This window comes from Rana temporaria, chromosome 1 (genome assembly GCF_905171775.1).
Source record: "Rana temporaria chromosome 1, aRanTem1.1, whole genome shotgun sequence".
In the NCBI taxonomy this organism is placed as follows: Eukaryota; Metazoa; Chordata; class Amphibia; order Anura; family Ranidae; genus Rana; species Rana temporaria.
Genome location: NC_053489.1, coordinates 11,992,911 through 12,009,836, shown reverse-complemented (window position 1 = coordinate 12,009,836; position 16,926 = coordinate 11,992,911). Strand labels below are relative to the sequence as shown.

The 16,926-nt window shown below is 41.5% G+C and overlaps 1 protein-coding gene across 1 annotated transcript in view; it reads right to left on the bottom strand.

Moving 5' to 3' along the window:
- The window catches only part of LOC120931259 (vomeronasal type-2 receptor 26-like), a 46,852-nt gene extending 30,533 nt beyond the window's left edge, over positions 1 to 16,319 (bottom strand). Inside the window, exons 1-3 of the mRNA XM_040342944.1 lie at positions 15,938 to 16,319; positions 13,701 to 13,824; positions 7,012 to 7,303 (exon numbers count right to left, since the gene is read on the bottom strand). Of these exons, the coding sequence (XP_040198878.1) occupies positions 7,012 to 7,303; positions 13,701 to 13,824; positions 15,938 to 16,319 (798 nt within the window). The remainder of the gene's footprint in view (positions 1 to 7,011; positions 7,304 to 13,700; positions 13,825 to 15,937) is intronic.
- Positions 16,320 to 16,926: the final 607 nt, after the last annotated feature.

Sequence of the window (16,926 nt, the reverse complement as noted above, 5' to 3'; positions counted from 1 at the left end):
ATTTGGGTATTTTCAATTTTTTCAATGGTTATTTATCTATTTTGTATCCCCACCAAATTCTCTATTACTAATTCTGCATTTCTCACTTTAGAAACCTTCATGAGGATTTCTTAATCCTAGAATCATTATATTTATATACAGGAACCCTTTGTGCAATCATGTATGGATATTTACCAATTTTCTATATATATGTATGGAGGATCTGCCTGCTTATGGATCTCATCATTACAGGGCGCTTTATTAAATTATATACTACTTCTCTAACAAACATACAAATTTACAATTATAGTATATACTATTAAATTTATTTTATTTGTTTCAGCATTGTTTGGCAAAATTCTTTGCTTAAGGACAGTGACCTCCAGGGGTGCTTTGATCTTGCTTCCGGGCCCGGATCCCTCTATGAGAACCATACGGACACGTAGGGACCTGTAAGGGTTAATAGGGTTAACCAGTCCCCTTTCTTATTTTCCCTGCAGGTCCTTTTCTTTCGACCTATTATGTTAGTATATGCACTCTAGTTTATTTATTTTTCCAGCGCCCTTGTCTCTCTATCACTCGCGCCTTTCACTCCAATTGCTTTTCAGTGACTTTAGTACTGGAAACTTTCCAGCTTCCAAAATGGCGCCGATCGCGTGGGGGCCGCCCATTGAGGCTCTGTCATCAGGCCTCGTTTTGTGCCACCTCCTGATTCGCCACATTGGGAACAGCTGAGCGTCAGCTGGAAGATGTTTATGCTGACGTTCCGGTCACGTGTCCGCATCGCGGCGTGCTGATTTGTCAATCACCGCCGCGGTGGCGAATTTAAAGCCTAGCGCCGTGTCTTGGCGTTCTAGCTGTCAGACCAGACACACGCTCTGTGAGGAACGGTTGTATCCCTCACAGTCATCCAGGTGGCTATGCATCCTTTCCCTTGGACCTTTTCAAACCAGGTATTTACTCGCAAGTCTGTTTTGAATTGTGTTTTGATTTTTTGGCTACTAAGGATTATCTATGTGTGCTCCTTTGGCACACATTTATTCCTTTTTATTATCATACATATAATATATATATATATATATATATATATATATATATATATCTTTTTCTACACAGTGATTGCCCACTGCAATCAATTCTCCATCAACTGGCTGTAATAATGCCTTTTCGTGATTTGATTCACAATTGTGGAACATATGGATTGGTTCTATTAATATAAGCTCCTTAGTCTTAAACAGACAGGTACTTTTTATTATATTTTTCTATATATATACTTTTTGATTTTACATCATTTTTGTATCAATTTGGAAAGATTAATGGACATATGTATGTACATATGTATCCTTTATCTTTCAGATATTTATTCCATAATAGTGGCTTAATATTCTGCTGTGGTTCTCTCGAGGTGTCTTCGGGTTTTGCTTTTTGAAGCATTAGCTACTCCTGCGTGATCTTCTGTTCTTTCATGCTGTTGTCTCTTGATATATATTCTTTACCTTTTGGTAAGTTATTTGAAAATCTATTTCTATTAATTTTATCTTGGCGCCCCTGTTTATTTATTTATGATTGAGACCCGTGAACATGCATATTCTGCTAAAATTTATGTAATCTTTATTAATTATTCTTCCCCTTTATATTATTAATTATAATTTGTATATTCATCAGTATGCATTTGATGTGTAAAAATTTCTTTACAGTTATTTAATTATATGTTTTTTGTTGATTTTCTCTCTGATATCCAGCATTGTCTGTCTAAAAGCTCCTGAGGAAACTCAAAAGAGTGAAACATGTAGAGCTGACCAAAACAATGCTTCGTCTTGATTCCACATCATGTATTTAATCAAGATTTATTTCTATTTATCATATTTATGTCATATAATTCTGTGTAATAAATTGTTTTTTCTATTTTTATAAAATCTTGATTGTCTGAAATCTCTATTCTGCACCACTTCAATAGCCCCTGGGTCCATATGGTACCCTTTTTTGTCCGTTTTTACTTTTCACAGTATATGACAGGTGCATAGGTGGTGGCAGGTGCAGTGCTGTTGAAATATTTAGAGTCACCTAGGGATTGCTGACTGCCCCTATAGGAACATTTCTGGAACCTGTCCCTCAACTATGTACTTGACAGAAAAACACAGTATATCACAGGTGGACAGGTGGTGGCAGGTGCAGTGCTGTTGAAATATTCAGAGTCACCTATAGATTGCTGACTGCCCCTATAGGACAATTTCTGGAACCTGTCCCTGAACTATGTACTTGACAGAAAAACACAGTATATCACAGGTGCACAGGTGCAGTGCTGTTGAAATATTCAGAGTCACCTATAGATTGCTGACTGCCCCTATAGGAAAATTTCTGGAACCTGTCCCTGAACTATGTACTTGACAGAAAAACACAGTATATCACAGGTGCACAGGTGCAGTGCTGTTGAAATATTCAGAGTCACCTATAGATTGCTGACTGCCCCTATAGCTGAACAAAATTCCTAAACTATATGAAGCACAGCAGATGTCACAGGAATAAAGAGTGCTTGTTGAGAATTCTGGAGCAGGATATACCTAAGGCCTCGTACAGACGAGAGGATTTCCACTGGAAACTGTCCGACGGACCGTTTCCAGCGGGTAAATCCTCTGGCGGATTTTGATCTGATGGCTGTACACACCATCAGATCAAAATCCCAGCGGAATACATCCGCGGTGACGTGGCCGCGCCGTCGCCGCGACGATGACGCGGCGACGTGTGCGACCCTGGAAGGTAAATACTTCCACGCATGCGTCAAATCAATACGACGCATGCGAGGGATGGGATCGGATGGACTTATCCGGTGAGTCTGTACAGACGACCGGATAAGTCCGGCGGACAGGATTCCAGCGGATAGATTTCTTAGCATGCTAAGAAATTTTTATCCGCTGAAAATCCGTCGGCTGGATTTTTATCCGCTGAAAAATGTCTGCTAGCCCGTACACACGACCGGATCTATCTGCTGGAACTGATCCGCGGACAAATCCCAGCGGACAGATCCGGTTGTGTGTATGGGGCCTAACACTGTCCCTAAGCAGCAACAGCAGCCTTTCCCTATCATAAGTGAAGCACAGTGACAACGAGCCAGATACCATAAGATGATGCAGATATCAAAGAAATAAGTGTGCTTCTTGAGATTTATGGAGCAGGATACACCTAACACTGTCCCTAAGCAGCAGATTCAGCAGCCTTTCCCTATCATTTGTGAAGCACAGTGACAACGAGCCAGATACCATAAGATGATGCAGATATCAAAGAAATAAGTGTGCTTCTTGAGATTTATGGAGCAGGATACACCTAACACTGTCCCTAAGCAGCAGATTCAGCAGCCTTTCCCTATCATTAGTGAAGCACAGTGACAACGAGCCAGATACCATAAGATGATGCAGATATCAAAGAAATAAAGTGTGCTTCTTGAGATATCTGGAGCAGGATACACCTAACACTGTCCCTAAGCAGCAGATTCAGCAGCCTTTCCCTATCATTAGTGAAGCAGAGTGACGATCTGTGCTGTGTGCCTCTTTCTAATATAGAGGCTGGTCACATGATGGGTCACATGCTGCACTGGCCAATCACAGCCATGCCATAAGTAGGCATGGCTGTGATCAGTTCTCAGTCACAGTAGTAAAACAAATGGCGATTGGCTGCCGTGCAGCGCGCCAAAACATACCCGAACTCCGAACCCGAACCCGGACTTTTTCCAATTATTCGGGTTCGGGTCCGGGTTCGGGAAAAACCCAAAGTCCGTACCGAACCCGCACTTTACAGTTCGGGTTCGCTCAACCCTAGTTGTGATCCCTGAGCAATAATGTCAGGTTACCAGGTCACCAATCCGGGAAGAGGAGCTGATAGTGACGTTGGGATGCTGAGAGTGTAGAGGCGGATGGCGATGCAGGATGAGGAGAAGAAAAAAAGAGATGGCAGGGGCTGAACAGGGCGCTGATGGTGAGAGGCCCCGAGTATAGCAAGATGGGCTACTTACCAGGCCCGGCTCTCTTGTATGACCTTTCAGGTATCACCTGAGAATGGTCTTAAGGAGGGTTAAGGGCAACTGGCTAGTAGTAGGCAGTACCAGTGGTGAGTGCCCGGTAAAAAGTGTCTAGGGGGGGCCGGGGGACGAGACTCCTTGCTGCTGTGGGTGGACCAAGATGGCCACCGTGACCGGAGCTAGGCCGGATCCCTGGACTATCCTGCGGGCCCTGGTTAGTATCCCTGCGGCTCCGGGCGGCCCTCCAGTGTCAGGACGGCGCTTAGGGGTGAGAGGGGGCCAGCGGTCCACTTGGGTAGGCGGATGGCGTGGAGGACAAAGAAGAGAGGAGGAAACCTTGGTGGCCGGGGGTAGGCCGTAGCCGAGGTCTGTCCTGTGAGTATGCCCGGCATCCGCACGGGGTGGAGCGGGCGCCCGAGGGCGGCAGGAAAGAGGCGGCGGCTGCGGGGCGGAGGAAATCGCTCTATAGGTAGGCTGCCTACAGGGGGGAAATAGGCATGGATGGGCTACCCAGCCGGGGGAGAGCAGGGGAAGAAAACAGGGGGGAGTGAAGAGTGGGTGGCTCGAATGGCTGCGATGGATGTCGGCGCTGGATGGCTGCACTGGAAGTCTGCGCTGGAGGTCAGAGTCCTGCTGGATGTCTGGCTGAATGTTGGAGGCTGGGATGCCTGGGTGACTAAGGTGGGTCAGAGAGTCAGAGCTCCTACGACACACGTCCGTCTACTAGACCGTATGTCTGCACTGAGCTATACTGACACTGACACTGATTTTCTGGTGTCAAAAATCCTTGCACCAGCTCTGAACATGAACCTAAACTGGGTGTCATTTTTGTCTGGGCACATTGTGTTCCAGTACTGAACTGACCGAGTATAAAAAGATACGAGTAAACTTTCAAGTAACACTTTTTTTTATTACCAAGTAATTACAGACAAAGTAACAAAAAATACAACACAATAAGCTTCTTTGTTTCAAAGAGCTGTTACTCTATCAATACAGTTCAAGTTGAATTGTTCTCAATTCCAACAGCAAATCCTGGGCGCATTGTGTTTCAGTACTGAACTGACCGAGTATAAAATAATACGAATAAACTTTCATTGGACACTCTCACCTTATACTTTAGTGTGTGTGGATTTATTTCAGATTTTTTGTTATTTATTTTTAAAGAGAAATCCATGTCATGTAATGCTTGAGCCAAAATGTAGACTGCGATATACACGTTAAAGGATGTTTTCTCATCAGGATAATATAAATCAAGTCGTTGTGTCACCACACCGCAGTCCCTAAGAGGTTCTTTAGTTATGAGTGGAATAAGGAAATTTTTCATTTGGTTTTTTGAAAAACATCCACATTGAGCTATGAGAATATCCTCCATCAGGGGGTCATTTGGGCGTCTGGATGGATAAATATTATCAAAATATTCCAGCAATCCCTTTATGTAGAAATAGGGGAACGTAAACGCCAAGCTGCAGTTACTGAGATCAAAAAATATTTCACTCATTGGCCAAGAATCTGGTATAATAAATGTTTTCTCCATGTAATAAGGGGCATTATTATACAAAAACTTGTAATAAATCAGACTAACTGAGCCACAAATAATAAGAACTTCTGTGGTTGAGCTCCGCAGCTCTTGAGGAATTTTATCATAATTCTTTATAGACACCAGAATCGTGAATTCAATACAAATTCCATGATTAGATAAATGTTTGCTGAGATGTCGGATCTCCCTCTCTCCGTATTCATCATCAGATGTAAGGATCCCGACCCAGTTCCACTTCAACCTTTCCAGTAACTTTGCTATGGCCACATATTGCATCTCATCATCCGGAACTGTCCGGAAAAAGTTTGGATACATCTTTCTATCACTCAGCAAAGTATCTCTGGCTCCATAACTAATCTAGAAAGAAAGAAAACCTTCTGTATAAATAATGTGGAACTCTTAATATCCAAATGGAAAGAACAACATCTTAACAGCTTCAACTCTTCTGGGAAGGCTGTCATCAAGATTTAGGAGTGTGTCCAAGGAGAATGTTTGACAATTCTTCCAGAAGCCCATTTGAGACGTCAGGCACTGGTTTAGGTTGAGAAGGCCTGAATCACAGTCTCAGCTCCAATTCAATTCAAAGGTGTTCTTTTGGGTTTAGGCCGGGGCTCTGTGCAGGCCAGTCAAGTTCCTCCACCCCAAATACACTCATCCATGTCTTTATGGACCTTACTTTGTGAACTGGTCCAAATAATTCTGTGGAGGGGGGATTAATGGGTGGGGTTCGTTTTTCAGGGGTTGGGCTTATGCCCTTAGTTCCAGTGAAGGGAACACTTAAGGTGTCAGCATACCAAGACATTTTGGACAATTTTGTGCTCCCAACTTTGTGGGAACAGTTTGGGGATGGTCCCTTCCTGTTTCAACATGATTCCCCCCCCCAGTGCACAAAGCAAAGTCCATAAAGACATGGATGAGCAAGCTTGAGGTGGAGGAACTTGACTGGCCTGCACAGAGTTCTAACCTCAACCCAATAGAACACCTTTAGGATGAATTAGAGTGCAGACTGTGAGCCAGGCCTTATCGTCCAACATCATGATCTGACCTCACAAATGCGCTTCTGGAAGAATGGTCCCATAGACAAACTCCTAAACCTTGTGGACAGCCTTCCCAGAAGAGGTGAAGCTTTTATAACTGCAAAGGGTGGACCAATTCAATATTGAACCCTACAGACTAAGACTGGGATGCTATTAAAGTTGATGTGTGTGTAAAGTTAGGTGTCCCAATACTTTTGGTAATATAGGGTATGATCATCAGGAGACTGAATGAGCAAAAGTTCAGGCATTTGTTCAAATGCCATAAGAGCCAAAGATTAGACTGAACCATTGGCCTATCCCTACACAGCACTGCCTTCTGTTTTTTTTAATAATCTTATACTTTACAATGGTTTGCCACAAGGATTATTTGCACCCTTTTGACCCACCTCACCATAAGACGACTCGCTGTCCTGACGTTACATAATATAGGAAATTCTTCTTTTTACCTGGGTGTAACCATATAGATTCAGCAGCTGGGCCATTTGGAGAGTGGTGTCAGAATGGAGATCTCCAATGAAACCAGCCAGGGCACCCCGCTCCATACAGGAATAATTTGGAGCTTCCTTTGTATGTCCAGACAATATCTGTAGAACGTCTTTTATAGCTTTATTCACATGTCCACAAGAATCATACATATGATATCCCAGAGTTATGTTGGGCAGAAAATCTGGACTGCGGTTTATCTCATCAATAGCAAATATAAAAGCCAGGAGATGTCTGTATTCTCTCCGGTAAGCCCTGCAGAAAATGGAGAGTATTGGATTGGTCTACAGGACAAGGATTCAAGCGGAAATTCTTTATGGCAAAATGTAGAACACATTTCAACTAGAGATCTATGGTGGGATTGGTGGCCGTGTATATTGCTCCATAGGACCAGCAACTTGAAAAAATGTAAACATGTTTATTATCATCAGAACATGACATGGCACGTAGCAATTGATACATAACTAGATAGTAAAACATTCACATATATATATACACATTACAAAATGACATAAAAACAATTCATATATGTACACACGGGTCATATAGTGGCACATAAATGTAGTTCTAGTGTAATCATATATGGGCATAGATCATATGGTGACATATTGCAGTACCGTTAATGTAAACCATAAATACCGGATATCATAAGATCAATTGGGGACGTGTTTTATGTAAATGGGTGGTGACCCGACGTGATTGATGTTTTTTACGAACGGCGCATGCGCCGTCCATGTACATATCCCAGTGTGCATTGCTCCAAAGTACACCGCAAGGACGTATTGGTTTCTACGTGAACGTAAATGACGTCCAGCCCCATTCATGGACGACTTACGCAAACGACGTAAAAATTTCAAATTTCGACGCGAGAACGACGGCCATACTTAACATTGACTAGGCCAGCTATTTGTTCGACTAACTTTACGCCGGAAAAAGCCGTACATAAACAACGTTAAAAAAATGCGCCGGGCGCACGTACGTTTCTGAATCGGCATATCTACTCATTTGCATATTCTACACCAAACTCAACGGAAGCACCACCTAGCGGCCAGCGTAAATATTGCACCCTAAGATACGACGGTGTAGGAGACTTACGCTGCTCGTATCTTAGCCTAATTTAATCGTATCTGGTTTCCAGAAAAACATTAAATTTAGGACGGCGTAGATTCAGAGTTACGTGGGCGTATCTACTGATACGCCGGCGTAAAGCTACCTAAATCTAGCTATATATGTTTTCTTGTTACACTCTGAAGTAATGTGTATTGATGTCACTAATGCAGGATTGGGTTTTTATTTTGATAAGCGCAGCCAACACTTTTCAGTTGTGGGGACACAGTATTTTGGTTGTTCAGCTGTCACACAAATATATTTTGACATTGAAGGAGACAGCGCGGGATAACACATACTGTCAGGCAAACAGCGCGGGATAACACATACTGTCAGAAACAGAGTTTCTCGGCAAAAAACAGCAAGAAACTTGCTGCGATTTTTTTTTGCCGAGGAAACCGGTCGTGTGTACATTTTTCGACAAGGAAAATGTCGAGGATCCCGTCGAGCCAAAAAGAGAGCATGTCTTCTTTTTCCTCGATGGAGAAACTTGCCTTGTCAAGTTCCTCGACAGCCTAACAAGGAACTCAACAAGGAAAACGAGGCGTTTCGCCCGTCGAGTTCCTCGGTCGTGTGTACGAGGCTTTATTCTTTAGTTTGATGAAAGAAACTTGGCAGAGCTGACACCATTCCTTGTTATTTCATTTAACAAATAGAACAGAGTTGTCTGTCCACAACAAGAACAGATCGATGGGAATTGTTCTGTGACTGTGTTGTCTTTAACCCTTTCACTGCCAGAGCAGCTTTTGTGTAAAATATTAAAATGGCTGACAATTAGTTAAATCCCCCAAACATTATATATTTTCTGAAAACAAAGACCCTGCAGAATGGTGGTAGTTCAAAACTGTTATGATATAAGAGGAGCTGCTTATCAAATACATATTTTCAGAAAAATACAATAAAAGTAATGTTACTGCACACAAATGAGATGCATTACCCAACGTTCCGAGTAAATAGAAACCCAACATGTAAAGCCTTAAAATGGTTCATCCCGGTGAAAAGGTAAATGTAATTCCGGAAACAGAAATACTATATAATGTTATTGTGGTGCCTTAAAATGCATGTCCAACCAAAACCTTTTTTTTCTTTGGGCAGACACTGTCCAGGGCTCCATTAGAGAGATTTCCCCTCACTTCCTGTCCTGCAGATAACATTCTACCAGACAGGAAGAGAGGAAAAATCTGCAATAGGGACAGAAATACAAGACTGACAGGGATTCCAGCCTTCCAGTACTTTATTAAAAATTGTGTTTATTTCTGTGCTGCTATTGGAGAGATTCCCTCACTTTCTATAGTAGAATGTTATCAGCAGGACAGGAAGTGAGGGGAAATCTGTTTTTGGAGCCCCGGATAGCAGTAAAAAACTTGACAAAAGACATGGAGTCATTAAGGGCCAATCACATTAAAGGTCCCATTCACACTTGTACATTGTGGTAACACATAACAATGCATGGCAAAGCCCCTTCTCTATGGGCAGTGCAATGTGATGTCATTCATTGTGAATTGCCCCTCAATGCATTGTACAGTAGATCCCAACACACAACACACCTCTAGGCTCCATAATACACATATAATGCTCTGTGCTGTGCTGCCGTATTAAAAAAAGGTATTGTGTGTTTTTTCATCCATTGTGGTACATTGGCAGCTATTCAAAATGAATGAATGTGACCATTAACACCCGGCAATCGAACACCTAAATGTGAAGCTAACATATTCAAGGATATACTTTGATTTTATAGAAATGCCGTGTAACAGACTGAATGAGTCCTGCACATTATCACACATCTCTCCTAAAGACACAGCTCTGTAGATCAGATTGGAAGCTTTACACTTCAAATTTCACTTACGCTGAACACATGAGATTATCAATAAGACTTCCTTCCTCACCCCACTGTATCACTACAGAATGTACAGAGAATATCCCTCCTAAAATGATGTCTCCATCCTGAGAATACTTGTACTCAAATGTATAATTCCTCATAGTCATATCACAGCGGTGAGCAGAGTTCTGGGTGTCAGATGTGCAGGGGGTCACACACAAAGACAACAAGCACAATATTCTAAATGGATATCTGAAGACAACATGGCCGAGTCTCTGATAGACTCCAATGAGTTCTTCCTCTTCTTCCGACCTCATCATCATCACTGACAGCAGCCCAGGATCCTGACACTGACTTCATGGATCAGCTGAAGGCTGTGAGAGTGTCAGGTTTATAAAGAATAATTCTGTTATTTATTGCTATAGACTGGAATATGAATCAACTTATAGAGCAGGAAAAAAAAAGCCCAAACCTAAAATACACATAATCCATCTTTGTCAGCACTGTAGAAAGTGAAGGTTATAAAATTACCATTATGATATATTGTACATGAAACAGAAAAAATTAGAAGTTGTATGGCCAAGAATGCCGAGTGTATTATTATTAATATTCCTAATATTATTATTGTTATATGAATACAGGTGCAGGGATAAGGTTTGGCAGCTACCATAGATTTGTAGTGAATACCTGGGATTCGTAAGGTTTGTGAATCATAAACTTTTTGCAGGTTTACCACTAAAAAGAGAACAACATATAATGCTTTACACAAGGAAAGGATGAAGGAATGGATAACTTATTGATGAAAGGGTGGGGTCACACAGCTACAGTATATTATCCAATGTGGAGAACAGCGACGCTCATCTGAGTATATTATATTAAAATGATTAATGATGAATTTATTAAGATAGAAAATTTAAATACGAATTAACTGACAGGGTAAACGTTAAAAGGGCTAGTCACAAGGGGAGGTTCGCTGTGTAGTCCTGATCCAGATAGCCGGTGGTGTGGGGTGCTGTTGCTGTCTCGGTATCTGCAGGGGTTTCCAAGGCTCTGAGTCAAGCTGGCAGTCGTCTCCCCGTCGGCTGTGACATCACTGAAGACATAGCCTGAAGAAGAAGCATGCATGCTCCAAACGTTTGCCTGGTGGCCCTGTGTCCCACATCCAGTGATGTCACAGCTGACGGGGAGACAACTGCCAGCTTGACTCTGAGCCTTGGAAACCCATGCAGCTAGCGAGATACCCCTAACCACTGGATTTATTACCACCATTACCTATAGTTTTCTTCCCCACCCATCTGTCTCTCTCCAAGCGTCACTATACCCCCCTCTCCTTTACAGTATATTATCTGTGTTCTTAGGGACAGATGACACTTTTGCGTAGAGAGAGATTATTATTTAAAAAAAATATATATTATTTCATAGGTACATGTCCCCCATGGCAGTGCATATTTCAGAATATTAGCATGTTACTGCCAATCTGCTCTTTAAGATGACTTTTGTTTGAAGTTGCAACTGGATCATTTAATAGACTAAGTGCAAGAACAGTGTGCACCTAAGCCACTGCCTTCCATTCACCAAACCCCCTATCCCAACTGAAAATATAAAAGTTAGGCATACACCATTTAGGCCTATTATCTCCGATTAAAAACTATCCTGCTGCTGGACAATTTTACATTGCTGTATCCTAATTCCTAATGGGAATTTGACAATTTGAAATCAGTATAGAAACCTTTCCATGTGAAGAGCTCCAAGATCTCTATATTGATGTCTGACTGTTTGCGCCTTCTACTTTGACAATAAATCTGTGATCCAGCAAATGATATTAAAGATTTAGAGGTTTTAATTTTTCACTTACATCTTTCAGATTTTGTTAAAGTCCCCACAAACCATATATTTTCTGATAGCACATGACCTGTAGAATAAAAAAAGAAGATGCTACTGATTTTCACGCCTTGCAATATTTGCACAAATGTTTATCAAAACAATATATTCACCTAAAAATTCTCTAAAATCCGTATTACCAGATATAAACACAGCAAATTTTACTAAATTCCTCTAAATATAAAAGCTTAACCTGTATTGAGTTAATAAATAACAAATATTTGTAAATGTAAAACTTTGCCTTTTTGAGAAATAGTGAAAATTGGACTTACGCAAAACATTCTCCAAAAATCTGGGGGTTTTCCTTTTTCAGTAACAGCTTTCATCGTTTTTAAAAGACCCCCCGGATCATATATTTTCTAAAAGAACATGGCCAGTAGAATAAAAATAAGGTGATACTGATTTTTAAGGCACCACAATATTTGTGAAAATGTTTATCAAACAATATTTTCACAAAAAATACACTAAAATTATTATTGGTGGATTCATACATGGTAAAATTTACCAAAATTCAGGAAATGATGTGTGTTTTACATCACTCATGACATGAAATGCATTTACACACCCATATTCTAGGGGGGATATAGAGGGGGTTACACATGACACTGGGAGGGGAAGGTATCTTGAGAAAAATTGGATGGATCTTGAGGGGGACTGGAGGACATCTTAAGACGGAGAAAAACAAAGTGCAGAGATGTAGAAATGAGGGTCAAGGATATCCTTTGGGACACCCAACTAATACTTATCAAAACAAAAGTTTTTTTTTTTTTTTTTTAAAGAGAAGTTTATTGAAAAGCAGTGCAATACAGCATTTCACTCTGGGGCACACTGCAATATCAACAAAGAAGTGCAATTAGGTAACCACAATAAAACCAACATTTTCTTGCATTTACTAAAAAGTCACATAGCAACTTCCTCCATGTTCATGGAACAACTTATAATCCAACAAAAATAAACATCTCGGTGGAGTACAGAACAAATGATCGCCGGACCAGGCGCCCCATTTGAGTGCGCACAATGCCTGGGTCCGACTGAGTTGAACCTAACACAAAACTCTCCACTCTTAATGGGGTCGATCCCAGGGCTCCGGAATACCAGTGACCTCCAGAGCCGTACGAGCGACCTGAATAGAAAGCTAGTAATTGTCTAACGTCGAAACGCCTCTCCAAAAACATAGAGTAATACACTACCACTGTCTGAAAGCTCTCCAAAGGGAATTATTAAAGTAGGAGTGGCTCTCAGCCAGTAACAAATGAGTTAAATTCTATCATTGGTCGTCAACTTCACAGATCAACCAGAATGAAAGGGAATGGAAAAAGCAGTATAGATGAAGAAAAAGAAAAAGACGGAGAATATAGTGTCAGCTTGCAAACTAGAGAGAATTAACTTGTCCCATTAACTCCCGGAATCAAGGAGATTCCCATGTGTTTGGCCCAGGGTTCCCACGTCGCCTCAAATGCTTTGGTGGTCTTTATTAAGGAGCTACCTAGTTTCTCCTGTGTCATTATCCAAGAGATCTTTCTTTTGGCAGCCGCTATAGAGACTTTTGGAAGTTTCCATGCTTTGGCTATAACAACTTTTGCCCCCAGCAGCATAAAAGCTATACATTTTTGAGTATATTTAGTAAGCTTAGGAATGTACGCATTCAGTAGAGCTATTTGGGGAGACTGTACTACAGGGGTACCCGTAACTTTCCGAATAAGGCAGAACGCCTTATTCCAGTAACTTCTAATTTTTGGACATTCCCACCAAATGTGCAACATGGAACCCTGGGCCTGACAACCTCTGAAACATAACGATGAGGTGGAGGAATACATCAATGCCAGTCTGGTGGGGACCAAGTACCATCTCATCATAACCGTCAGATTAGCTTCTATTAATGCAACATTCACAATACCTTTATACGCTCTTGTTCCCGCTCTGTGCCAATCTTCCAGGTCCCAGGAATCCTGCAAGTCTCTCTCCCATGCTTCCATATAAGGAAATTTAGAGGTAGGATCCAATAGTCACAGGTATATTATAGTGATACCCCCTTTATGTTCCATACCCTGACCACACCAGCATTCATAACTTGTGAACTCTGGGGGCTTCAATTTATTTTTCCATAGAGATGTTAGAAAGTGGTGAATTTGGAGGTGTCTAAATTTCTCAGATTCAGGAAGGTCCAATTTTTCCAAGCATTGCTTAAGAGAAATAGGGCCAGAAGAGGTAAAAAAGTGTCCAATTCTATACATCCCCTTGTCTAGCCACCATTGGAATGCTTGTATGTCCATTCCTGGACTAAACAGTGGATTGTGAAATATGTGGGATAGTGGTCTAATGTCCGATGTCATATGAGGAAAGATGTTTCATATCGTCCCAAAGTTTCAGAGATTGTGACAGCGTAGGTGATAATATCGATGGTCTGGATTTGCGGGGGCACCAAAGTAGGAAGTCTAGGGTGTGTGAAGGAACCGCCTGCCTTTCTATATTGATCCAGTCAGGTTTTTTACATCTAGAATAGATTATTGAAAGTTGGGCAAGCCTAGCTGCCTGGTAATATCTGAATAGATTGGGTAGACCCAAACCCCCCGTGTTTTAGGACTAAAAAGGACGCTTTGAGAGAGCCTATATGCCCTTTTCCCCCAAACAAATTTAACTATTTTCCCCTGGAAAGATTTGAGGTGTTCTCTGCTGATCGCTATTGGGAGGGATCTAAACAGGTAAAGGAGTCTCAGGAGTAGAGTCATTTTTATTGAGTGGATTTTACCCAACCATGAGATATTATAGTGTGACCATGACCGAAGATCATTCTCCAGTTTACGGTACATGGGGGGAAAATTTGCCTTATATAATTGTTCAATCTTGGGGGTTAAGTTGATCCCTAAATATCTGATCGAGGAGTTACTCCAATTGGGTTTGAAAGAGGGTTTCAGTTGATCAACTATAGTGGATTGTAGGGACACATTCAGCGCTTGGGATTTAGACATGTTGACCCATAGCCCAGATATTTTACCGAAGGACTCTAGGAGTCTATTTATATTGGGTAGAGATGTGATCGAAGACGTCATCAGCAAAAAGGGCACATTTGTGGACTGCTTGACCACAGCTGACACCTTAAATGTTGTGGTCTGATCTTATTGCTATTGCTAATGTCTCAATCGCTATAGCAAAGATCAGAGGGGACAGAGGACAACCTTGCCTCGTCCCTCTGGCAATATGAATGGGTTCAGAGTAGTACCCCTGTAGCTTGATTCTAGCTTTCGGTTCGGAATAAAGAGCTTTTAACAGCCCCAAAAAAGATTTGCCAAATCCCCAACGTCTTAAAACTGTAAATAAGTATGACCAGGAGAGGGAGTTGAAGGCCTTCTGGAGATCTAATGAAAGCAGAAGGTCTTCCTGCCTAGGACCCCCGTCCCAACCTGATTGAAGGATAGATATGATATCCACCGCTCTCCTTACTTGGTCTGGGCCTTGTCTCCCAGGAATAAATCCCAATTGGTCCTTGTGGATATAAAGATAAATAAATGAGCTCACTCTCTAAGCTAAAATTTTGGTAAGAATTTTCAAATCATTGTTGATTAGGGAAATAGGCCTATAATTTTCTACTCGTTTGGGATCTTTATCGGGTTTGGGAATCACGGATATGTAGGCCGCATTGAGAAGAGTATCGATCGGGTCTCCCTTACGTTTTGAATTAAAGAATTTGGTGAGGTGAGGGGACAGTATGTTCAAAAAGGATTTATAATATTGGGTGGAGAACCCATCAGGACCGGGGGCCGACCCCCCTTTTAAATCATTAATTACTCCTATAGTTTCTTCTGTTTTAATTGGAGCATCCAGTAAATCAATATGTTCCTTACGGAGGGAAGGTATAGGGAGATTATCCAAAAATTTGTTTATGATGGGAACCTTAGCCATATAGTTTTTCTGGTACAGTTTAGTGTAAAATTCCTGAAATGATCATAGAATACGTTGGGGATTGAGAGTTGTGGAGCCGTCCTGTTGTCTAATTTTAGGGAGAGTGTATGTGCGGAGTTTAGGGGAAAGTCTGTTGGCTAGCATCATGCTCATCCTGTCTGACTGTGAATACAATTTAGTACCTGACCATCGGATGGATCTCTCAACTTTGACCGTGAGTGCTAGGTTTAAAGCTAGTCTTGCATTGTCGAGTTGTGCGATTTGGACCTTTAATGGGTCCTTTTTATGTTGTTTGCTGAGAGATGCAAACTCCCTCTCAAGTTTCTCGACTTTCAAGGCCTTTTCTTTTTTCAGTTTAGTAGCTATTTGAATGATCTTTCCCCGGATCGAGGCCTTGTGAGCAGCCCAAAGGGTCTCGGCCGAGATTCCATCTGTGTCATTAATAAGAAAATATTCCTTTAGTGCTTTTTCTATTTCAATCACTATTATTGGGTCATCAAGTAAGGATTCATTAAGTCTCCAATGGGATACAGGAGGTCTATTAAAGTGTCCCCGTAAGGTCATTACCACCATAGAATGATAGGACAGGGTTGTGTCTTTTATAAAACCTTTGTGCACTGTAGGGATGTGTATAGAAGAAATAAAGATGTGGTCAATTTTGGAGTAACATAAATGGGGATTCGAGAAGTGTGTATAGTCTTGTGTTGTGGGATTCAGTTCCCTCCAAATGTCGAAAGACCATGTTGGTAGATCAATTTCGCTATCTTAGAGATAATCCTAGAGGGGCGGGTTAGTTGTTTAGACGGAAAAAAAAAATGGGGGAGGTTGGGACTTTATATGAGATGCAATTTTAGCAATATGCAATTAAATATAAACATGGAAAAAAAATGTTACCATGTGGCCAGGCTCAAAGTTGTCAACCAAAAAGCACTAAACCAAATAAATCTGTCTAACTGATGTAAGTAAAAACAGAGGTTTCGTTGCAAGCATTTGCAAATACCTGGGAAGCTGCAGCGCCTGCGACACGGCACTCTGTATAGCTGCAGTCCTAACTATGAATTTAAGGTCTCCTGAAAGGGAGCCCAAGGTGTGCTTAATCAATAGGCAGAGGACAGGTGATACCCTAAAGCCTGCCCCTACATATAGTTGGTGTGGCAAAAGAGAGCACTGG